Below are 26561 nucleotides of genomic sequence, written 5' to 3'. Positions count from 1 at the left end.
AGCGTACCAACAAGACAAAATGACGTTGCGGATTGGAAACATGCACCGCAGGTCGGTTTACGGTGAGTAATAAAGAAGGACAGAGGGAAGGAGATTTCTATAAATCCCACCCACTTTGATGGAACTGTAAAGACGCTGAGTTTGTAACTCAGTGAAAAAACGTAGCATCAAAAACTCAACAAAAACTCATATTGGCTAAATAAAATCTACAATGGAATCTAGGCCTGCTACAATTTCTGCCAAAATCTGCACCACTTAATTATTTTCTGAAACTATGTCCTAAAGCAAAATGAGAAAATAAATTGACAGTAATTGAGCTGAAATGTCAACTAATGTCAAATTGTAAAATATTATTCAGCTTATTTCCACATATACCTGTTTCTGGGAAACTGGGTGATTTGTCCGATATTACAGCACCCTCATGTGCACTCATAATGCTTTTCAACTTTGCTTATACTCAGGGACGTAATGATCTCAGTCGCAGAGAATATGACTGCGACCAGGCCCGACAGGGTTACGGGCCCAGAGCCTACCCTACAGAGAAGCAACTGGCTCCTCTCAGTGAGAGTGGCATACCGTCATTGGCGGCAGGCCACGCGAATGCAATGGGGCCAGTGAGTCAGGGGGGCCCGGTGCCAACGGTGGCACTAGGCCCCCGTTGCCAATCATTGCACAAAGTAATGATGAAGGATGGAGCGCAGCGCTCTGCTCGATCCTTCATCATTTTCCCTCTGTGCCTGCGTTCGATGTCTCAGCGCAGAGGAGCGCGGTTATGTCACTTATGCACACCGCTGTGCTGAGACATGCAGAGAGCTCAGGAGGACACTCTGACCAGAGCAGCGGGGGAATGAGGAGAGGTGAGGTCTTGTTTATTTTTTTAAGTTAGTGAGTACACAGTGGCCAGAGGCCTATGGGGGCACATTCAATGGTATAGGGGCTGCATAATACAAAATTAAGAACTATGGGGTGAATTATAATACATGCAGGGCTATGGGGGCTGCATTATAATATATAGAGGACTATGGGGTGCAGTATAATATATGGAGGACTATGGGGTACAGTATAATATATTGAGGATTATGGGGTGCTGCATACTATATGGAGGACTATGGGGTGCAGTATAATATATGAAGGACTATGTGGTGCAGTATAATATATGGAGGACTATGGGGTGAATTATAATACATGGAGGACTATGGGGTGCAGTATAATATATGGAGGACTATGGGGTACAGTATAATATATTGAGGATTATGGGGTGCTGCATACTATATGGAGGACTATGGGGTGCAGTATAATATATGAAGGACTATGTTGTGCAGTATAATATATGGAGGACTATGCGGTACAGTATAATATATTGAGGACTATGGGGTACCGCATACTCTATGGAGGACTATGGGTGCAGTATAATATATGAAGGCCTATGTTGTGCAGTATAATATATGGAGGACTATGGGGTACAGTATAATATATTGAGGATTATGGGGTACCGCATACTATATGGATGACTATGGGTGCAGTATAATATATGAAGGACTATGTGGTGAAGTATAATATATGGAAGACTATGGGGTGCAGTATAATATATGGAGGACTATAGATGTATTATAATATATGGAGGACTGTGGGATGAATTACAATACATGTAGGACTATGGGATGTGCATTATAATAATTGGAGGGCTATCTTATACATGCAGGACTATGGGAGGTGCATTATAATACATAGAGGACTATGGAAGTGTATTCTAACATATGAAGGGTTATGTGGGACCCATTATACTATATGTAAGGCTATTTGGGGGCCATTATAGTATTTGCAGAGCTATATACGAGGGTGGACAAAGATACAAGCATGTGATGGGAAGGTTTTGTGCTAAGGGAAAGAGGCTCTTTCCCTCAGCACCCAGCTTTCCGATATTCTGCTATACATCTTTTTTCCTCAGCACCCAGCTTTCCCAAACTCAGATATCATGGAAAAGCTGGGTGCTTAGGGAACGATGTATAGCAGAGCATGGAGAAGGTGGGTTCTGAGGACACGATGGATATCAGAACATAGGAAAGCTGAGTGCTGATGAAAAGAGGGATTTCAGATCACAGGAAACCTGGGTGCTGAGGGAAAGAGCCAAGTGTCAACGTCACTATCCCGTACCCAGAGTGTCAGCGTCATTATCCTGTACTCCGAGTGGTGGCATCATTATCCTGTACCCCGAGTGTCAGCGTCATTATCTCGTACTCCGAGTGTTGGTGTTTGGTTGGGGGGACCAAGGGCCAAACTTTGCACCAGGGCCCATCATCTCTAGTTACGCCACTGCTTATACTACTACCTCCACCACCGTACTACTGCCATATCATGGCTTAGTTCTGCAAATTTACCCTTCAGAAACCTAGGAAAACTGAGTGATTGTGCTTAAGACAGGGGTCCCACTGCCGTATAATTCTGCTGTGAGCCGAGCGTCATTCCTGTGCTCCGAATTTCTTACAAGCGAAAATTAGATCACAGGTGCGGAGAAAATTGAGAGATTAATCTTTTTCCCACTGTGCTTCTTACTTTCTCAGCATAAACTCACTTGCGGTGTAGGTTTCAAATCTGTATCGTCAATTTCTCCTGCGGGTACACTGAATTTTATGTGCAGATTTTTCCCCATAGGCTTGCATGTAAAAAATGCACATGTATTTTTGGTGCATTTCCGCATCAGAAACTCATAAAAAACGCATGTGATCAGCACATGACTGTATCAATAGAGTTTTATCAAAGCCAAATATCAGTTGAATGTAAAAAAATATTCACAAAAAAAGTAATAAAACAAGCAGGTAATGTAATTTACCTAAGAGATGCAGAAAGAATGCAACATCAAATACTCACCAAAAGCTCATCGAGAGACCGTAGCCTAATATTTTGTCGTGTGTGCGATGACATCTAGACCTTAATCCCCCGCGCCCCAAACACATTAGATTAATGTCAGTCAAACCGGCTGCTGATAGTGATGTGATGACAACTAGGCCTTAATCTCCGCATACACATTAGATGAATGTCAGCCAAACCCGTGGATATCAATGGGATGACATCTAGACCTTAATTCTTCCCCCATACACATTAGATTAATGTCAGCCGAACCCACCAATATCGATGGGATGACATGTAGACCCTGATCCCCCCATACGCATTAGAATGAAAGCCAAGCCCACCAATATCTATGGGATGCCATCTAGACCTTAATCCCCCCATACACATTTGATTAAAGAGTTTGTCCACTATTTTTTATATTGATGGTCTATCCTAAGGGGTACTTTGCACGTTGCGACATCGCAGGTGTGATGTCGGTGGGGTCAAATCGAAAGTGACGCACATCTGGCGTCGCTGTCGACATCGCAGTATGTGAATCCTTTTACATACAATTAGCGAGCGCAAAAGCGTCGTTATCGTATGATCGGTATAGGGTCCGACATTTCCATAATTTTACAGCAGCGACGGTGCGATGTTGTTCCTCGTTCCAGCAGGCAGCACACATCACTGTGTGTGAAGCCGCAGGAGCGAGGAACATCGCCTTACCTGCGTCCCGCCCGCAATGAGGAAGGAAGGAGGTGGGCGGGATGTTCGTCCCGCTCATCTCCGCCCCTCAGCTTTGATTGACCGGACGCTTAGTTAGTGATGTCGCGGTGATGTCACTGTGACGCCGAACGCACCTCCCCCTTGAGGGAGGGATTGTTTGGCAGTCACAGCGACGACGCCGTCGCTCCGTGTGACACCCCGGGAACGATGAACACAGCTTACCTGCGTCCCGCCGGCAATGCGGAAGGAAGGAGGTGGGCGGGATGTTTGCGTCCCGCTCATCTCCGCCCCTCCGCTTCTATTGGCCGGCCGCTGTGTGACGTCGCTGTGACGCCGAACGTCCCTCCCACTTCAGGAAGTGGATGTTCGCCACCCACAGCGAGGTCATTTGGAAGGTAAGTAAGTGTGACGGGGGTTAATTGTTTGTGCGACACGGGCAACAAATTGCCCGTTCCGCACATACGATGGGGGCGTGTGCGATCGCATACGAGATCGCATATGTAATTGAAACGTGTAAAGCAGCCCTAACTCTACTTTGTGTGTATATGTGACGGCTGTGAGTTATCCTGGACTGTATCTGTATTGTACTGTGTGTATATGTGACGGCTGTGAGTAATCCTGGACTGTATCTGTATTGTACTGTGTGTATATGTGACGGCTGTGAGTGATCCTGGACTGTATCTGTATTGTACTGTGTGTATAAGTGACGGCTGTGAGTTATCCTGGACTGTATCTGTATTGTACTGTGTGTGTATAAGTGACGGCTGTGAGTGATCCTGGACTGTATCTGTATTGTACTGTGTGTATATGTGACGGCTGTGAGTGATTCTGGACTGTATCTGTATTGTACTGTGTGTATAAGTGACGGCTGTGAGTTATCCTGGACTGTATCTGTATTGTACTGTGTGTATATGTGACAGCTGTGAGTGATCCTGGACTGTATCTGTATTGTACTGTGTGTATAAGTGACGGCTGTGAGTAATCCTGGACTGTATCTGTATTGTACTGTGTGTATAAGTGACGGCTGTGAGTGGTCCTGGACTGTGTCTGTATTGTACTGTGTGTATAAGTGACGGCTGTGAGTGATCCTGGACTGTATCTGTATTGTAGTACTGTAAATCTGAATGTGGCAGAACAGGATAAGATAAATGTTCATTGGATTTATATCTAAATGCTACAGTTCGTGCTCTACTGTTATGGCTAAAAATGTTAACGTTATGGGGCCCCCACCAGATTTTCTGCCCAGGGGCCCCCACTAACCTTAATCTGGCCCTGGTCCTAATCATTGTTCAGCCGACAGCCATCTAAGCTGTACGTCGACCTTTAGTGTATGCCGGCCAGTAGCTGAGGCATGATGGGAAGTGTAGTTTTCACATATCAGATTCTGGAGCCTGAGGCCTAGTTACAGACAAGATCCATTACCATACCTCCCAACTTTTCAAGAAAGGAAAGAGGGACAAAGTATGCGGCGTGCTGCGCGCGCCGCGGCAAATTTTGGCCACGCCCCTAGCCACACCCCTAGCCACACCCATTTAGCAGTAAGGGTCATTCAGCAGATGCCCCGAACTGTTCATTCATATTTATAGCAGTCAGAATTTTTTTATATTTCTATGTGTCACTATATGACATGTTGCTTATTTGTGCCTATCAATCCGTGTTCACACGTTGCATAAATTCTGTTTCTTTTTGTTTCTGTCTGCACCAAACTACACAATAACAATCTTCTCTGTTTTTTTGGTTCAGATGTGAATCTGCGTTTTTAAGTGTTTTTATCGTACAGAGAAGCTTTTTCCTGCATTTTTTAAGCTCCACATAGAAACCTCCAGAGAACCCCCCCCCCCCGAAAACCGCAGAATTCAGCGGCGTCTTTTCATGGAATCACATACACTTTACTTGGACAATTACACACAGCAGAATAAATGTGCAAAGAAACAGCAGAAAAAAATGCAGCATTTACACTACATGTGAACACGGACTAAATGTCCAAGCAAAGTGGATGAGACGTCCTGAAATCTCCGCTCCTGGTGCGTGGAAAGACGCCGCTGAACGGTGCGGATTTGGTGTTTCTTTCTTTATAAGCTTCAGGATTCACATCAGCAACAAACATGTATCAAATAAGGGGAACAATGCATAAAAAATACCGCAAACACACAATAATCAGAGAACATTGTTATTGCACTCGTGGCGCGGACACCTGCAGAAAAAATGCCGCATTTACGCTATGTGTGAACACGGCCTCAGTGATCCATTTTTATTACATTTTTTATGGGTTTTAATAAAGAAAAATAATAAATTGCGCCTTTTTTTTCCCGCCATTTACCGATCCCCATAAATAATCTGATCGCTGTGTTGTTCAGGTCATTACGATTACAGGGACACCAAATATGTCCATGTTATTTGCTGATTTGTGATGTTTATTATTTTATAAAAAAGTGCAATAAAATTACATTATTCTATTTTTTTTTATTATTTTTAGTAACTTTATTAGAAGAAAAAAAAAATCCTCTTTTCCTCTCCCTCCAGAATACAGGAGATAGAGATGCTGCTCTGTACAATGTAGCTGTGTCCTGTGTAATCTGCTGTGTAAGAGGCTGCATTGTAGGTTCATTTATGTGAAATCCTCCCTCTGACATCATCAATCCTAGTGGCTCAACAGCTAGAGCAGCTAGGAAAGCCAGGAGGTTGCTGGACACAAGTTTGAATCCAAGGTGGTGAAGATAAACAAAAAAAAATTGTATTTGTATTTTTTTCCTCATTTCTTTATAGTAGTTTTATGGGAACAAATGAATCTGACTCTTTCACCAACATTGAGATACAGTATTTATCTATCTATCTCTATCCCTCTATCTATCTATCTATCTATCTATCTCTATCCCTCTATCTATCTATGATTCTATCTATCTATCTATCTATCTATCTATCTATCTATGATTCTATCTCTCTGTCTATCTATCTATCTATGATTCTATCTCTCTATCTATCTATCTATCTAGCTATCTATGATTCTATCCCTCTATCTATCTATGATTCTATCTCTATCTATCTATTATCTGTCGTGTATCTATATATCCCTCTATCATCCATCCATCCCACTATCATCCATCCCTCCCTCTATCCCTCCCTCTATCTCTCCATTCATCCCTCCATTCATCCCTCTATCCCTCCCTCTATCCCTCCATTCATCCCTCCATTCATCCATCCATCCCTCCCTCTATCCCTCCATTCATCCCTCCATTCATCCCTCTATCATCCATCCATCCCTCCCTCTATCCCTCCATTCATCCCTCCCTCTATCCCTCCATTCATCCCTCTATCATCCATCCATCCCTCCCTCTATCCCTCCATTCATCCCTCTATCATCCATCCATCCATCCCTCTATCCCTCCATTCATCCCTCTATCATCCATGCATCCATCCCTCCCTCTATCCCTCCATTCATCCCTCCATTCATCCCTCTATCATCCATCCCTCCCTCTATACCTCCTTTCATCCCTCTATCCCTCCATTCATCCCTCCTTCTATCCCTCCATTCATCCCTCCATTCATCCCTCTATCATCCATCCATCCCTCCCTCTATCCCTCCATTCATCCCTCTATCATCCATTCATCCCTCCCTCTATCCCTCCTTTCATCCCTCTATCCCTCCATTCATCCCTCCTTCTATCCCTCCATTCATCCCTCAATTCATCCCTCTATCATCCATCCCTGCCTCTATCCCTCCATTCATCCCTCTATCCCTCCATTCATCCCTCCCTCTATCCCTCCATTCATCCCTTCATTCATCCCTCTATCATCCATTCATCCCTCCCTCTATCCCTCCTTTCATCCCTCTATCCCTCCATTCCTCCCTCTATCCCTCCATTCATCCCTCCTTCTATCCCTCCATTCATCCCTCCATTCATCCCTCTATCATCCATCCATCCCTCCCTCCCTCTATCCCTCCATTCATCCCTCAATTCATCCCTCTATCATCCATCCATCCCTGCCTCTATCCCTCCATTCATCCCTCTATCCCTCCATTCATCCCTCCCTCTATCCCTCCATTCATCCCTCTATCCCTCCATCCTTCTATCCCTCCATTCATCCCTCTATCATCCATCCATCCCTCCCTCTATCCCTCCATCCTTCTATCCCTCCATTCATCCCTCTATCATCCATCCATCCCTCCCTCTATCCCTCCATTCATCCCTCCATTCATCCCTCTATCATCCATCCATCCCTGCCTCTATCCCTCCATTCATCCCTCTATCATCCATCCATCCCTCCCTCTATCCCTGCCTCTATCCCTCCATTCATCCCTCCCTGTATCCCTCCATTCATCCCTCTATCATCCATCCATCCATCCCTCTATCCCTCCATTCATCCCTCTATCATCCATGCATCCATCCCTCCCTCTATCCCTCCATTCATCCCTCCATTCATCCCTCTATCATCCATCCATCCCTCCCTCTATCCCTCCTTTCATCCCTCTATCCCTCCATTCATCCCTCCTTCTATCCCTCCATTCATCCCTCCATTCATCCCTCTATCATCCATCCATCCCTCCCTCTATCCCTCCATTCATCCCTCTATCATCCATTCATCCCTCCCTCTATCCCTCCTTTCATCCCTCTATCCCTCCATTCATCCCTCCTTCTATCCCTCCATTCATCCCTCAATTCATCCCTCTATCATCCATCCATCCCTGCCTCTATCCCTCCATTCATCCCTCTATCCCTCCATTCATCCCTCCCTCTATCCCTCCATTCATCCCTTCATTCATCCCTCTATCATCCATTCATCCCTCCCTCTATCCCTCCTTTCATCCCTCTATCCCTCCATTCATCCCTCCTTCTATCCCTCCATTCATCCCTCCATTCATCCCTCTATCATCCATCCATCCCTCCCTCTATCCCTCCATTCATCCCTCAATTCATCCCTCTATCATCCATCCATCCCTGCCTCTATCCCTCCATTCATCCCTCCCTCTATCCCTCCATTCATCCCTCTATCCCTCCATCCTTCTATCCCTCCATTCATCCCTCTATCATCCATCCATCCCTCCCTCTATCCCTCCATTCATCCCTCCATTCATCCCTCTATCATCCATCTATCCCTGCCTCTATCCCTCCATTCATCCCTCCCTCTATCCCTCCATTCATCCCTCTATCATCCATCCATCCCTGCCTCTATCCCTCCATTCATCCCTCCCTGTATCCCTCCATTCATCCCTCTATCATCCATCCATCCCTCCCTCTATCCCTCCCTCTATCCCTCCATTCATCCCTCCATCCATCTTTGCAGCTGAATAATCTGCTTCTGGTGTCTGACCTGCAGTATATAGGTCAAGATAACAAAATCTTCCTATTGGTTTCAATAGAGGCAGTAGCTCAGTGGTAAAGCTGCTGCCTTTGAAACAATGACTTACAGCTCCACGAGTTCGAGCCCCGGCCGCCCCGAAAATCCAGAGCCGATGATAATTTAATTTAATTTATTCACTCCACTGAGGGGAGGAGCCGGGACATCAGCTGTGAGCCGCGGGAGTGCGGGACAGCCCTGATAAATCGCGCAAGTCCCGCAGAATCCGGGACGGTTGGGAGGTATGCCATTACTCATAATAATGAGTAGGTAAACCCCCCTCCATGAGGGTTAATTATTAATATCACAGATGATAAGGGTTTACACAGGCGACTCTGTACATTCCCAGAGTCTGTTATCTGCTTCTTATATGTACAGTACTGAGGGAGGTTATTACAGTTCTCTCCCCCATATTATATCCATCTGAAGCAGACATATTACATCTGCCTAATAGTAAGACTGTCCTTGTTGCCCATAGCAACCCGAGTTGAGCTTATTTTTCTAGAGCAGTTTAATCCAAGGATCTGGAGATTTTTTAATTCTGCACTTTAATTTTTCATCTGCCCTTCTTCCAAAATCAATAAAGTTTTTAGTTTTCCTTCCGCATTGCTGGATGATAACTTGCTTTTTTGTGGGATGAGTTGTAGTTATGGCTGACATCATTCACAAAACCAAACAATGTATTGAGAAATGGGAAAATAATTATAAGTTTGATAAAATGACGAAAAAAACCCCAAAATACAATTTCACTATTGTTTTTTTTTTAACTTCTACATTGTTCACTGTATAGTAAAATTTAGCGGGCAACATGATTACAGCAGGATTACAGAGATGCCAAAATTATATATTTTTTTTATTACTTTAAAGGTGTGAAAAATTATGAAATTTGTAAAAATGTATTTTTGTGCCCCATCATTTTGCAAGACCTTAACTTTTTTTTATTTTTCCACCCATGGATCTAGGTGAGGGCTTGTTTTTTGTGTGCAGGACTGTAGCGCCCCTGAATACATCAGGGTGCTACAGGGAACTGCATCCTGTTCCCCCGGGTGCAGGGTCTACCCCCCGTGGTTCCAGGTTCCCAACAACGGTGTCACTAACATCCGCACTACAAATCCCAACCACACCTCACACCATGACCTGTACAGACACACCAGTGGGTTGGTCAAGTTGGAGCATGGCCACCCACCTAGGGGTCAGGAAGACTGGTGGGAGGGAAGACAGGGAGTTCAGAGTTAGCCCTCGAAGTGTGAGGAGCGGGGGAGTTGGAGCTCCCAGGGAGGCGACAGGTTGGGTCGCAGACGGTGGTCCAGGACCACAGGAGTCGGGGACCAGTAGCAGTGACGTTGGAAAGGGGTGCGAAGGACACAGTCATGAAGGACTGTCGGCACCAGCAAGCCCAAAAGAACTTACCGGTACCAAGCATGGCAGGGTACAGGACCCTAGATCATCAGGGAAGAGCTTCAGGTGCCTTGATAATTAACCTGTGGAGGATAGTCTCTTTATGAACTTTACAAAAGAGCTCAGAGATTGAAGGCATCAGCACAAAGTGGGGGATAGGGTTCTTCAAAGTACACAAACCGCTTGACGCATCTATAAGGGATAAGCAGGTTACCATACAAAGCACCCAACCATATCTAACTAAAATAAAGACTAGAACCACGACTTTATTGCAGGAATGGCCACAGTTTTATTTAAACCGTATATATGTATACCAAAACTCGTGGCTCAACATGCCACTCAATTGTTACTTAAACCTTATACATATATACCCGTATAACCATACACACCGATAGATCCGTCCGAGAGGCCAACCATCCTTCATAACCCCCCCGGCCGTAACCTCCAAACCGGCCCAGAGGACCACCTCGGCCGTAACCACCCGGCCCAAAGGTGAGGGGTAACAACGTTCCATCGTTAATTACCCCTTCCCAGAACCTGCGGGACCTCCGCCCACAAGTTCCCATCCAATCCGAAGCCACTCCCCTTGAGCGACTTCGTACCAACCAACCGACTGTCGGTACTCCCAACCTCTCAGACGGACCTATCCCCCCGCTGTGACAAAACAACTTGGCAAATCAATCTATATTCTCCAGTCTTTCCTTTTTTTTTTTTTTTTTTTTTTGCACAATGTTTTTCTCTTTTTTTTTTTTTTATATACATAACATCAGGGCGGGCGGGTGGGACACAACTTTTCAGCGACGAAAGGGGAGGTAATCAGTCCACCCCCCTCTCTTATACCTCCCACAACCCCCCACCCCTTCCCTGCTCCCCTCCAATCCCCCTACAGCTTCCTTCCACCAATCCAATAGTCCTAACTATCCCCTATCCCAGTTCAACCAATTAACCCCCTCCTAACCTTGCACCCTCACGATGGTCATGGGGTCCATTCACCCCTATGGGGCTCACTGCCCTTCTTGACGCATCTATAAGGGATAAGCAGGTTACCATACAAAGCACCCAACCATATCTAACTAAAATAAAGACTAGAACCACGACTTTATTACAGGAATGGCCACAGTTTTATTTAAACCGTATATATGTATACCAAAACTCGTGGCTCAACATGCCACTCAATTGTTACTTAAACCTTATACATATATACCCGTATAACCATACACACCGATAGATCCGTCCGAGAGGCCAACCATCCTTCATAACCCCCCCGGCCGTAACCTCCAAACCGGCCCAGAGGACCACCTCGGCCGTAACCACCCGGCCCAAAGGTGAGGGGTAACAACGTTCCATCGTTAATTACCCCTTCCCAGAACCTGCGGGACCTCTGCCCACAAGTTCCCATCCAATCCGAAGCCACTCCCCTTGAGCGACTTCGTACCAACCAACCGACTGTCGGTACTCCCAACCTCTCAGACGGACCTATCCCCCCGCCACAGACCGGCCAAGTGACCCCCTTACTTGGCCCGGGCCCCCCACACCCCCAGCGCTTGCTCCAGGCCATCCCTCAAACCCAACATCCATAAATCGAGACCCACATCGGTCAGATGAACCCCATCTCTCCTTAGATACTGCTCCGTGGCCTCCTCCAATTCTCTATGCCGCACCACCAACCCACCATTTCTCGCCACAAACCTGCCAATTGCCCGGTTCAGCTTGCTCCGAGCCCTATTGATACGGTCCACCGACCTGCCAAAACGCCACTGCGTCCGAGCTATAATGTCCGACCAAACAATGACTATGCCCGGGAACGCCCTCCACAAATGCAACAGGTCCAGCTTTATGTCCCTTTTCAATTCCCTCGCCGACCTTACTCCCAGATCGTTCCCACCCACGTGCAAAATTAACACATCAGGGTCACGATCCATACGGCTAAAGTAAGCCACCTCTGGGCGCACGCTACCCCAGGTCATGCCCCGAATTCCGAGCCACTTAACTCGGGCTTCCGACACCGACACTCCAAGCTGCCGACCGTCACGACGCACATCCGCTCGCAACGCTCCCCAATACACGTAGGAGTGCCCGAGGATCCACACAAGGCATGGACCTACAAAATATAAAGAACCACGAATAAAAACAGCAACAGCCAAGTAAATTGTCACATAACAGCATCAAAACGCAAACCAGGAATCCCCCACCCCTGCAACATCACCTGACCAAGTGAGGCCTAATGTACAAGCGAAACCTGGAAGACTCCCACCTCCCAATCCGCCGGATACAATCCTCATTCAAACCCCACCTGGCGGCTTCCGTTGCCGCCCCAATCCGGAAGGAGTGAGACCCGTACTCACTGGGCTCCTCCCCCACCCGTGCTAAAGCCGTCTTCAGCACCGCAATGAATTGGTAACGCGACAAGGCCAATCCGTCCGCATGCCGCAGGAAAACGCCAGGGTAACCTCCGCGCACCTTTAAAAACTCCGAAACCTGTACCACCGGACACAGTTGGTGCCCCGGTAACGCAAACAACACCACTAAGCGCCCCCGTCCCCTCTGATCCGTCTTCGAAAAACGAAGCCGACATTCCACTCTATCCTCCCCCAGCATTACATCCTCCATCATCAAACCACCCATCGCTTGCTTAGACGGGCTGACCAATTCCCCAATGCGAAAAGCACCAAAAAACGCCAATACAAAAGCTACCGAAAACAACACCCGCTCAAAAGGAGACGAACACAATTCCCCCAAACATCCCACTAAACGCCCCAACAATGGCAATGACACCGGCCGCCTCATGTCACGCGACTGGGCCCCTTTCCGAAAACCCTTCATTGCCTGCCGCACCAGAAAATCCTTAGTCGCGTCCCGAACCCCTTGCATCTGAAATAAGAAGGCCAACGCCGCCAACTTGCCACCAATCACCGAAATGGACCGACCTGCCGAAAAATCCCCACTAATGAACACCAGGACCCCCAACACTCGGCCCTTGTAACCCGACTCCATAAAATCCCCTCTTTCCAACTCCGCCCATTCCTTCCACACCGCCTGATATCGGCACCAAGTAGCCTCAGACACCGATCTCCTAATCCCCTCAAATGCTACACCGATGCCAGGTCCCACAGCCATTCCGGACAAGGTTCTCCATCCGCGTCCGCTCCCGGCACCAGCTTCCTGAACCTGCAAAACTGAAATCGTGATAGCGCGTCAGCCACCTCATTTCGAATCCCTGGCACGTGCCGAGCCACCACCCAAATGTTCAATTCCAAACACCTCAACACCAAGTGCCTTAAATACCCCACCACCGGCGGGGATTTTGCCGACAGCGCATTGATGGAATGCACCACCGCCATGTTGTCACAATGCATGCAAACCCTTCTTCCGGAAAAAACGGGGCCCCATAACTCCACTGCTACAATGATGGGAAACAATTCCAGCAGAGCCAAATTCCTCACCAGACCTGCTTCCACCCAAAGCCGTGGCCACTTTCCAACACACCAGTGCGTCTGAAAAATTGCCCCAAAACCTGTCGCTCCAGCCGCATCAGTGTACAACTCCAACTGGCTATTGGACAAAGCCTCGCTCATCCAAAGGGTCCGACCGTTGTACCGGTCCAAGAACCTCTCCCAAACCAACAAATCCCCTTTCATCACTTTGGTCACTCTGACAAAGTGATTTGGAGCTTTCACCCCCGCGGTTGCACTTGCCATCCTCCTATTAAAGATCCGCCCCATTGGCATAATGCGACAAGCGAAATTCAATTTTCCGAGCACTGACTGCAAATCCCGCAACCGCACCTTCTTGGCCTGATACAAAACCCGCACCGACGCCTTCAAATCCAGAAGCTTCCCCTCCGGCAATCGGCATTCCATTGCCAGAGTATCAATTTCGATCCCTAAGAAACATAGGGCCGTCGCCGGCCCTTCTGTTTTTTCCTTTGCCAACGGAATACCTAGGCTCCGCGCGATCCGCTCTAACGTGAACAACAACAAGGAGCAGACCGAAGAGCCCGCCGGACCCACGCAAAAGAAATCATCCAGATAGTGAATCACTGAATGGACTCCTGCCACATCTTTGACTACCCATTCCACAAAAGTACTAAATGCCTCAAAATGAGCACACGAAATGGAACAGCCCATCGGCAGGCAGCGATCAACATAGTATTCACCATCCCACATACACCCTAAGAGATGAAGGCTCTCTGGGTGCACCGGGAGTAAACGAAAAGCTGCTTCCACATCCGCCTTTGCCATCAGGGCCCCCCGCCCGGCAACCCTTACCAGCTCCAAAGCCTTATCAAAAGATACATAAGAAACTGCCGACAACTCTGGCGATATCCCATCATTCACCGACAATCCCGCCGGATAAGATAAATGATGAATGAGCCGAAACCCTCCACATCCGGAACACTCGTGTTTAAACCGACACGAGGCCCCAAACTTACACTGTCCCTCGTTATACTGCCAACAAGCCCCCTTTCTCTGTCCAGCCGAGGACCCGCCGCTCGCACCCGGGCTCCCGGCACCCCCTCGAAAGGGCTGAGCCGGAGCCGTCATTAACCGCATCCACAAAGAAATATCCTTGTGGCCCCACTGGACACCCTGCCGCAGAGCCTTCCGTTGCCGGAACTGCTCATCATATCTTAGCCACCCTAAACCGCCATACACTCTATACGCCTCCCCTATCGCGTCCATATAACCAAATAGGGCGGAACAATGCTCCGGCTCCTTTTCCCCGATCACGCTGGCTAAGATCGCAAAGGCCTGTAGCCAGTTAGTAAACGTCCTCGGGATCAACCTATACCTTCGTTTTTCCTCATCCTCTTTCTCCTTTTTTGTATCACTGGGTTTCACCTTATCCAAATTAAACTTCTCCAAGGGAAGCAAGGAAAAAATTTCCACATACTCCCCCTTCCAAATCTTTTCCCTCACCTCCTTCTTCAAGTGAACCCCTAACTGCCCTTCAAAACACACATAAATTTCACTCCGTGCCCTATCATCCAACCGCACAACCTCATCCTCCTTTTCTTTTTCCTTTTCCGTCTCCTTGCTCACACCCACGTCAGCCGCCCCACTGGCCGCCGGTCCCGCACCTACCGCCGAGGCAGGGTCCCGCACCGTCACCCCGCTCACCGCCGCCTCAGTCTGCACCACCTCCGTGGGGCCCACCCACGCCCCCACCGGAGCCCCCGGCCCGGTCCGACTAACCCGCTCCGCCGACAACCCCTGCAACGCTCCCAAAAGTTGCCCCCAAAACTCCGGGCCCGGGAAACCAGACTGACCGACCACACTCGCCCCCTGTGCCACACTTCCCGCGACGGAACCCCCGCCCTCACTACACCCAGCATTAAACATGTCAGTCGTCTGCTCACCAGGCTGCCGTGGAACCGACGCCGGCACAGCCGTACCACGATCTTCCTGCTGCCGCTCTGCCCGACCTGCCGCTGCCATTGCTCCATCGTCACCGCCGGAATCTGACGTGCTGCCGAAGTCTTCAGGGGGGACCAGCGAGGGGACAGCCTGCACCTGGCGGCCGTCAACCCCCACGGTCACCGCACCCTGCTCCTCCGGGCGCCTTCTGCTCGACCTTTTTCGTTTCTCACGCCGTGGCGCCCTGCCGCCGTCCTTCCTCGCTGTCTGCATGGGCGCCTGCTGCGCTGCTGTTCTTGCCGCCGTTCTCAGTGGGCTCCCTCCCTGCCGACTGCAGGAAGGCCGTGCTGCATCTGACCGTCGCTGGGAACCCCCCCCAGCCCGATCCTTGCTGGCGGGGACCGTGACTGTGGACCTCATCCGTGCCTCCGGGCCACCGTACCCCTCCTCCAAGCTCCTCACGTCGCCGCTCCCCTCATCACCCATCCTCCGACCTGTCGCTCTCCCCTGCCGTCTGCAGGGAGTCTCCGTCCGTGATATACCCCGACGAGCGCCACCCCCAGCCGGCACTTCACTGGGGGCTGCTGTGATCGCTGCTCCGGTCCTGGACTGTGCTGGCCGCGGACCGGAAGTGGGCCCCGCCGAGGCTCCGCCCACCCCCGACCCGCGGGATCTCCGTCGAGGATTCCTCCCGGCGGCCGGCAGCTCCCCCTGGTACGCTGGAGGGCTCCGCTGTCCCGGAGGGTCCCCGTAGGGGCTCCTAGATCTCTATCTCCCCCTCCCACTGGGGGAGTAGCGCTCCGGCGGTCGCGCCCGCCGAGCACGTAGCAGCGGTCCGGGCGCAGGAGTAGCAGGCTGTACCGCTCCAGCTCCACAGACCGCCACTAGCTGCTGCCGCAGAGCGTCCACGCCGAGGACCTCGGAGGCCCCCCGCACCATCTCTAACAGCGCATTAAGGTCAGTCATAGCAGCAGGCAGCACAAGCGTCCTGGGGCCACAACTTTTCAGCGACGAAAGGGGAGGTAATCAGTCCACCCCCCTCTCTTATACCTCCCACAACCCCCCACCCCTTCCCTGCTCCCCTCCAATCCCCCTACAGCTTCCTTCCACCAATCCAATAGTCCTAACTATCCCCTATCCCAGTTCAACCAATTAACCCCCTCCTAACCTTGCACCCTCACGATGGTCATGGGGTCCATTCACCCCTATGGGGCTCACTGCCCTTCTAAACTCCCAAGTGCCAGCCATCAAGAGCACAGCTGCCTTACACATGGGTAGCGGGGCCCCAACAGCCTCAAGCCGAGGGGCAACAACGGTCAATCAATATGTGCACGGAGGCAGGGCTCCGGATCCACCAAGTGACTGTTGGGAGCGGGACCTGGACGAGCTCCCCTGCAGATGTATGCACACCAGTGACTATGTAAGGGGAATATATGGAAAGCAGAAACTGCTGTGTGAATACTGTCATGAAAAATCCAATAGCTATATGTAAAAATGAAGGTATGAAAAATGGAACCTTCATTACTGCCATGAACATATGAATAAAGAGAAATTTACCTATTGAATTGATCAATGCAATAGAGCCCCAACACTACGCCAAAGTATTTCTCTACGTTGGGGTCCCTAGCTTGTGTGTGTCCTCTCATGCAGTTAAAAAACTTACCGTGTATGGGAAGCTGAGACCCAGGCTATTTATGCGTATAATGTGGACTGGCAATAGGTGTGAGTGGGGTGGGTTCACAAACGAAAGACTACAAATCAATATTGACCAGTTTTTTGCAGCGAAACGCAGTGAACTTCTGTAGTCGGACACCACAGGGTTGTTTGTCAACCTTCACAAACCCTTTATGAATGCAGAATATCCTTTTTTTAATTTCTGAATAGAAAAAAAGAGCAATGGGGGCAATTAAATAATAAGGACATTTATTTTTTATTGATTTTGTCCAATGTGGAAAGTTAGGAAACATTGCAGATGTATTTATTTATGTTACCATTATTATTTTACCATTTACAGACGTTATGATCAGTGTCCCCACTGGGGCTCGCAATCTACATTCCCTACCAAGAAGACTTTGGAGTTTTGGAGGAAATTGGAGAACCTGGAGGAAACCACGCAAAAAAGGGGAGAGCATACAAACTCCGTGTAGATTTTGGTGGGATTTTAAGGTCACAGTGGTAAAAAATATTTCATGAGTTTCACTTTAAACTCTTCAGGAAGGACGAATGCTCCAAGGCTAACATTCTAGATATGTTCTTTGTGGGATCCTCAGAAGCATTCGATATTTCCCCATAGAAAACCTGATTCTCAGCCCGGCTGGTTACAGTATGTGGAAATATCACAGCAAGTAAGGACAGGTTTAGGTCCGTCAATAAAACAAGACAGGATGGCAGTGAAGTCATGCAAATATCTACATAGTCATAGGACATGCTGCAAATATTGATCCAGAGGTATAGACAGACAATGAACAGGATCTGCAGGTTGTCCTCTGAGGTGGCAGGAATACAAGATAATAGGGAGACTCACTCTGTTTTCTCCAGATGTAGGACTAAAGGTTTTCCTTCCACGCTATCCAACTTGTACTCGACCAGGTACGGATACTTGCTCTGGGTAGAAGAAAGATAGATTGTAAGGGGAAAAAATGGCAGAACAAAAAATACAAATATCCCCAGGACAGGAAGGAGATGTTACAGAATGATTATAGGGTGCCTGCTATAAAGAGGTCAGCTAGGTCCCACAGAGAAGATTTCACACATTTTAAGAAGACAACTTGTTAGAGAACATTGTGAGGACCTCTTTCTGCACATGACACGTCCACTCTTGGATTGCAAACTCTGTTAATATGGGTGAAATTATTTATCATCCTGTCAACCCATGAAAAATGGACACTAGTGACAAGGATGTGGTCCATCGTCAACTCTGAATAGAGTTGTCTCTTGATGGATCTTTGAGGGCCATTGTGTGTGGTTGTTGTTACCTCTCCTAGATCCAGCACCAGGCACCGCTCCCGTCTCTGCTGCAGTGCCTTTCTATACTTTGGCACAGATAACATGCCTTTTGGCCATATAGACTGGTTCAGACAGTGATTTACCACCTGAGAATTAAGGTAGTTGGCATCCTCGCCACTCCTGGGAACTCCTATTACTCCTATGCATCTTTGCTATACGGCTGATAACTCTGCTTTACTGCTATCCATCTCTGCTTAGTTCTACGTGACATACCCAGGACTGCTACTTCGCTGGGCTCTTCAATAAATCATTGGTATTTGCTACCAAGTCACAGTAAGTCTGCTTACCTATTCAGTTCTGCTACATTGCTGGGCCCTGCTAAATTGTTCAGGTCTATTGTTCATTTATCCATTGAGACCCCTGGCTGACCCAGCTCTTCTACGTCGCTGATCTCTACTTTACTACTTACCATAATTTCACACAGGACTCCGAAGCAAACTCTGCTCAACTTCATCACTAAGATTACTCTGTTGTGCCATTACTTCGACTCTGCCTCATTAGTCTCCGTACATTGATCCTCCAGCTCCTTAATAAACTACTACTCATCTCCTCTAGTTGCCATCCAATCTCTACAGCCTCTGTTGTTCCAAGGTGAACTCCATCTGTATCTACGTCATATGTCCATGCTGCATTACAGCTGCTCATCTTAACTAAGGGTTTTGAGTATCCATCTCATAGGGTGAGATACAGTCATATGAAAAAGTTTGGGCACCCCTATTAATGTTAACCTTTTTTCTTTATAACAATTTGGGTTTTTGCAACAGCTATTTCAGTTTCATAAATCTAATAACTGATGGACTGAGTAATATTTCTGGATTGAAATGAGGTTTATTGTACTAACAGAAAATGTGCAATCCACATTTAAACAAAATTTGACCGGTGTAAAAGTATGGGCACCCTTATCAATTTCTTGATTTGAACACTCCTAACTACTTTTTACTGACTTACTAAAGCACTAAATTGGTTTTGTAATCTCATTGAGCTTTGAACTTCATAGGCAGGTGTATCCAATCATGAGAAAAGGTATTTAAGGTGGCCACTTGCAAGTTGTTCTCCTATTTGAATCTCTTATGAAGAGTGGCATCATGGGCTCCTCAAAACAACTCTCAAATGATCTGAAAACAAAGATTATTCAACATAGTTGTTCAGGGGAAGGATACAAAAAGTTGTTTCAGAGATTTAAACTGTCAGTTTCCACTGTGAGGAACATAGTAAGGAAATGGAAGAACACAGGTACAGTTCTTGTTAAGCGCAGAAGTGGCAGGCCAAGAAAAATATCAGAAAGGCAGAGAAGAAGAATGGTGAGAACAGTCAAGGACAATCCACAGACCACCTCCAAAGACCTGCAGTTTCATCTTGCTGCAGATGGTGCCAATGTGTATTTTTCAACAATACAGCGCACGTTGCACAAGGAGAAGCTGTATGGGAGAGTGATACGAAAGAAGCCGTTTCTGCAAGCACGCCACAAACAGAGTCGCCTGAGGTATGCAAAAGCACATTTGGACAAGCCAGTTACATTTTGGAAGAAGGTCCTGTGGACTGATGAAACAAAGATTGAGTTGTTTGGTCATACAAAAATTCATTATGCATGGAGGCAAAAAAACACGGCATTCCAAGAAAAGCACTTGCTACCCACAGTAAAATTTGGTGGAGGTTCCATCATGCTTTGGAGCTGTGTGGCCAATGCCAGCATCAGGAATCTTGTTAAAGTTGAGGGTCGCATGGATTCAACTCAGTATCAGCAGATTCTTGACAATAATGTGCAAGAATCAGTGACGAAGTTGAAGTTACGCAGGGGATGGATATTTCAGCAAGACAATGATCCAAAACACTGCTCCAAATCTACTCAGGCATTCATGCAGAGGAACAATTACAAGGTTCTGGAATGGCCATCCCAGTCCCCAGACCTGAATATCATTGAAAATCTGTGGGATGATGTGAAGCGGCTGTCCATGCTCGGCGACCATCAAACTTAACTGAACTGGAATTGTTTTGTAAACAGGAATCGTCAAATATACCTTCATCCAGGATCCAGGAACTCATTAAAAGCTACAGGAAGCGACTAGAGGCTGTGATTTTTGCAAAAGGGGGATCTACAAAATATTAATGTCACTTTTATGTTGAGGTGCCCATACTTTTGCACCGGTCAAATTTTGTTTAAATGCGGATTGCACATTTTCTGTTAGTACAATAAACCTCATTTCAATCCAGAAATATTACTCAGTCCATCAGTTATTAGATATATGAAGCTGAAATAGCTGTTGCAAAAACCCAAATTGTTATAGAGAAAAAAGGTTAACATTAATAGGGGTGCCCAAACTTTTTCATATGACTGTATAACACCTGGGCTCACCGGATTATCCTTTGGTGGTCCAGTCTGATTATGGTTGCCACAAAACTTGCATTGTTGAGGTTCAAGTAGACCATATTTTACAACTTTTGTTTTACAATCACTTTTAACATAATTCTAGAAAACACAACTGAAGTACAACCATCTTACTGAAGAGTAAACTGGGCACAATTTTCAAAAAGACTGGTTCTAAGGCTGCCATTAGGTAAGTGTTAAAACCTTAGGGTTTTTTTGTGATGTTTTCAGGACACCCTCATGAGTACCTCCAGACTAAGCTGTCTCCTGCATGGAACACAAACCAGAAGTGGTAGTACCAGGACCTGGGACCATCTCAAGTTAGAGAACAACTGGACACTGTGTGATGTATGTAAGTAGGGTTACTCTAGAGCAATGACTTCATGCAACGGGGAAGCAAAAATCCAACCGGTCACATCCTTGTTACCCCCAATTAGAAAAATAAAGACACTCTCTGGCACATAGTTAGTAATGTTCTTAGAAGTCTCTAAGTGGCTCAAATTCACCTATGCGTAGTGATGAACGAGCGTCCTCGCCACTGCTCATTACTCGATCAATCATCGGAGTTGTTGGGTGGTACTTGAGTACCGAGTGTAATGGAAGTCAATGGGAAACACGAGCGTTTAAACTCCGATGCTCGATTGAGTAACGAACAAGCTCACTCATCACGACCCCTGAGCACTTTGTATCTACAACACCCATATATATTCATACAGTATATATGAAATGCAAACATAATGCAACAAAGTGCAGATTGATAACTAACTTGACATTCGTCATTGGCTTGAGCCAATGTTAAAGGGGTTTTCAAGGTTTTCCAGGAAAGTCTGCAATCACTCTGTGTGACTGCAGACTTGTTAATCTTCACATCGTGCACTATCAGGATTCTCTGGTGACACATGAGCGATCATGTGACTGTAAGCATGTGATTAGCATGCTACCGGCCACATTCCAACTAGACTTGTTCAATACAAGAGAATTGAGCTAGGCCATGCATGTCTAGTTGTAATGAGACCGGTGTATGCATATCGCAGACCTGCAGTCAAATGACCGCTCGGAGTCACTGCTGGCACCGGAGAATCCTGATAGTGTGCAATGTCAGCACTGTTAGGATGCACATGTTTACAGTCACATAAAATGAATGCACACTTTCGTGATAAACCTGCACAGCCCTTTTAAGTTATTTTAATCCTCTAAGATGCTGCTGTATTTGTCAAGTTAACCTTTGCTAAATCTGTATGTCTGTATAAGAGAAAATCTCCCTGAAGCTCTCCTGTAATAGGAAACAAGATCAGAGGACCCCTTAAGGCCAGAATCACACTTGTGAGAGACTCGCGCTAGTCTCGCATGGCATCACCCGGCATGGCCACACACTCTCCAGACAGGAGCGGGATGGCAGCATGTATTTCTATGCAGCTGAGACGCTCCTGTCCGGAGAGCATCAGGCTGTGCCGGGTGATGCGATGCAAGACTCGCGTGAGTCTCTCACAAGTGTGACTCTGGCCTTACTCTGAGATTTGTCAGTGCTGATAGTGGAAGCGGATGGAAATGTGACTTACCTGTGTATCTCGCTTGTGCTTAAAATGGATTTTTTCAGGAACCACAACCTCATATTTCTGCCCCTCTGGTACTGCATTTAATGCTGCGGGGAAATGAATAATAAAGTTATCATGCATTAATTATATAATGACTGGGCGGATATAAGAAAATGCCATATGCCCGTGTGACTACAGAAAGTTACAATCAGAGTTATACAATTCCATTGTAAAGCTGGTTTATTAGCAAAATTTAGAAACTTTCTGCTGTTTGCAATAAATCATCAAGAAGAACTAAAGAGCTCTACACAAGCGAAATGGGAAGTGGTTTCTCTGAATTCACAAAATGTCACTTTTACTGACTAATGCAGTCTGAGAATTATTCCCCATTTCATGACAAGCATCCTTAGTACTAAATAGAGCCCCCTGGCTGTTATAACCTGCTGCAAATGTGATGCATAGCCAGACACCAGCTTCTGGCAGAGTTCCTGGGGAATCTTAGTCCATTGCTCATGGTGATTGGCCTCCAGGACACTGATAGTCTTGGGTTTTCTTGCTACAGCCACCTTCTTCACATCCCATGAAAGATTTTTCTGTCTTGATTAAGTCCAGCGACTAACACCCACTCTAGAATCTTCCAGGACATCTCCTGAGACCAAGACTTGGTGGACTGTGACTGTGTATGATCATTGTCCTGTTGGAAGGTCCAATGACACTCAAGGTTCAGTTTCCCCAGAGAAGACATGATATATTCTCATTTTGCCCTGTACACACTGCAGGGCGCCAGCACAAAAGGGAGCAAAGAAGCCCCAGAGCTTTACCAAGCTACTGCCATGATTCACTATATACACCATCGATCCACCACCATGCTTCACTGTAGACATCACTGTAGCCACCACCATGCTCCACTGTCGGTATCGCTAACTTAATGCCATGCTTCACTATAAGCAACACTGAACCACCACCATGCTTCACTGTAGACATCACTAAGCCATTGCCCTGCTCCATTATAGACATCACTGAGCTATCACCATGTTCTACTGTCAGCATCAACAAGCCAATACCATGCTTCACTGTAAGCAATAGTGATGCTTTAATGTGGGCTAAACCAAGCCAGTTGCATGCTTCAATGTAGGTATCACTGAGCCTCCATTATGCTTCACTGTAGGCATGGTGTTCTTTTCAGTAAATGCTTAATTCTTCTTCCTTTAGACTTATTGATGAGCCCAAAAAGTTCCAGTTTTATTTCTTGTGCACAAAACAGAATCGCAAAACTTCCTTGACTTATTTATAAGGTTTTGAGCATATTGGAGATGACTTTTCTTCTGCTATTGGCTCAGCAGAGGTGTCGCTCTAGAGCTCGAGTATGGAGACCTTCAGAATTTAGTATGCACCTTAACGTGCAAACTGAAGCCTCAGTGTCTCCTTCCACCACATTTTTGTAAAGGTTTTTGTTGGTCACTCAATGGTTTTTAAACCACTGGTGTCGCCGGTGTGCCTATAATTTTGCACATATGAGCTCTGCTTCCAACTGAGATTCTAGGAACATTCACTGCCTTTGGATCTTGTGTTTGTGCAGGCTCTTCTAACTTTTTGGTCACTCCCTTCACAACCCAAGAATATTAATGAACTGAAGGCTATTGTAGTTCTCGGGATGCTGCTGTAAGCTGTTATATGGTTATGGATCATATTAGCAGCAGGTTATAACAGCCAAAGGGGCTCTACTAGGTACTACAGACTTCTCACAAAACATATTGACATTATACAATTCCTTTATTCGACATATTTGTAAAGGATGTACGTAAAAACAATTAAAATTATGGAGAAATGCATTGACAAATAAAACCACACAATAAATTATTTATAACCGTACTTGTGTTCCTGCGGTTAAATAAATGATAATTGAAATACAGGTTTTGATGCTGGGTATGTAAGAAATAAGTAAACAATACAGTGTAAATTATTTTGTGAATATTTTTGGCATAAAAAAAATCCCAAACAAGTTTTCACACAATGCAGGTCACTTAGTATGCAGCAAATAAATATTGAGGGACAGAATAAGCAATAGAATGAAGTGAGAAAAAAGTTGTAAAGTGCATGTGCTGATGTCAGAATGGCATTGCTTGTGTATAAAGTACATGTGCTGATGTCAGAATTGTATTGCTTGTGTATAAAGTGCATATGCTGATGTCAGAATGGCATTGCTTGTGTATAAAGTGCATGTGTTGATGTCAGAATGGCATTGCTTGTGTATAAAGTGCATGTGCTGATGTCAGAATGGCATTGCTTGTGTATAAAGTGCATGTGCTGATGTCAGAATTGTATTGCTTGTGTATAAAGTACATGTGCTGATGTCAGAATTGTATTGCTTGTGTATAAAGTGCATATGCTGATGTCAGAATGGCATTGCTTGTGTATAAAGTGCATGTGCTGATGTCAGAATGGCATTGCTTGTGTATAAAGTGCATGTGCTGATGTCAGAATGGTATTGCTTGTGTATAAAGTGCATGTGCTGATGTCAGAATTGTATTGCTTGTGTATAAAGTGCATGTGCTGATGTCAGAATGGTATTGCTTGTGCATAAAGTGCATGTGCTGATGTCAGAATTGTATTGCTTGTGCATAAAGTGCATGTGCTGATGTCAGAATGGCATTGCTTGTGTATAAAGTGCATGTGCTGATGTCAGAATGGCATTGCTTGTGTATAAAGTGCATGTACTGATGTCAGAATGGTATTGCTTGTGTATAAAGTGCATATGCTGATGTCAGAATTGTATTGCTTGTGTATAAAGTGCGTGCATGTGCTGATGTCAGAATGGTATTGCTTGTGTATAAAGTGCATGTGCTGATGTCAGAATTGTATTGCTTGTGTATAAAGTGCATGTGTTGATGTCAGAATTGTATTGCTTGTGCATAGAGTGCATGTGCTGATGTCAGAATTGTATTGCTTGTGTATAAAGTGCATGTGCTGATGTCAGAATTGTATTGCTTGTGTATAAAGTGCATGTGTTGATGTCAGAATTGTATTGCTTGTGTATAAAGTGCATGTGCTGATGTCAGAGTTGTATTGCTTGTGTATAAAGTGCATGTGCTGATGTCAGAATTGTATTGCTTGTGTATAAAGTGCATGTGCTGATGTCAGAATTGTATTGCTTGTGTATAAAGTGCATGTGTTGATGTCAGAATTGTATTGCTTGTGCATAGAGCGCATGTGCTGATGTCAGAATTGTATTGCTTGTGTATAAAGTGCATGTGCTGATGTCAGGATTGTATTGCTTGTGTATAAAGTGCATGTGCTGATGACGGAATTGTATAGCTTTTGCATAAAGTGCATGTGATGATGTCAGAATTGTATTGCTTGTTATAAAGTGCATATGTTGGTGTCAGAATTGTATTGTTTGTGTATAAAGTGCATGTGCTGATGTCAGAATGGCATTGCTTGTGCAATAAGATGGAACCACTTATAAAATCCCCAAAAAGCTGTGTACGGTTTAATTCCTTTGTTCATGCACTTTGCAATTTTTTTATTTTTTTTCATGGGAGATGAATGTCGCACCCCAGGGCTATGGGGTACTTGGTCCCGAGTCTGGTTCCACTGGGAAGTGTCACGGGTGTAGTGGCCGGTGCCCGGTTCCGTGACCCTGGGGGTCTCTTATAAAAGGGGAATATTTACAGGGATTGTTAATAAAGTTTTTGTCGTGACGCCACTTGCGGGTTGCGGCTATATTAATGGAGCTGCCGCTGCACAGTCCCTTACTGCTGGGGCTTTTGTTAATGGCAGCCTGGATGTTGCGGCCCACCGCAAGTAGGGCCAGGCCCCAGGGGATGGATGATGGTGGTAGTTGTTTAGATCCGTTAGTGATACTGGGGCGGGGAAAGAAGGTAGGCCACACAAGAGATTGCAGTGTAACTGGTTCTTACTGAGATGTTGCTGGCAACCCGATGGCGGCTGGTCCTCACCACTGGTCCCCCTAGTTCCAGTGCCGGTGTGGTGACCTGGTGGCTTTCT

General features: G+C 46.4%; 1 protein-coding gene across 1 annotated transcript in view; it reads right to left on the bottom strand.

Annotated features, from left to right (window-relative positions):
- LOC142304255 (zinc metalloproteinase-disintegrin-like VAP1) overlaps nucleotides 1-26561 on the bottom strand; it is a 78315-nt gene that overhangs the window by 44130 nt on the left and 7624 nt on the right. The window contains exons 2-3 of the mRNA XM_075346469.1: nucleotides 22578-22660; nucleotides 18172-18251 (exon numbers count right to left, since the gene is read on the bottom strand). Coding sequence (XP_075202584.1) covers nucleotides 18172-18251; nucleotides 22578-22660 — 163 coding nt within the window. The remainder of the gene's footprint in view (nucleotides 1-18171; nucleotides 18252-22577; nucleotides 22661-26561) is intronic.

This window comes from Anomaloglossus baeobatrachus, chromosome 4, assembly GCF_048569485.1.
Source record: "Anomaloglossus baeobatrachus isolate aAnoBae1 chromosome 4, aAnoBae1.hap1, whole genome shotgun sequence".
Lineage (NCBI taxonomy): Eukaryota > Metazoa > Chordata > Amphibia > Anura > Aromobatidae > Anomaloglossus > Anomaloglossus baeobatrachus.
Note: the sequence above shows the minus strand (reverse complement) of the source record. Positions and strands in the feature narration are given on the sequence as shown.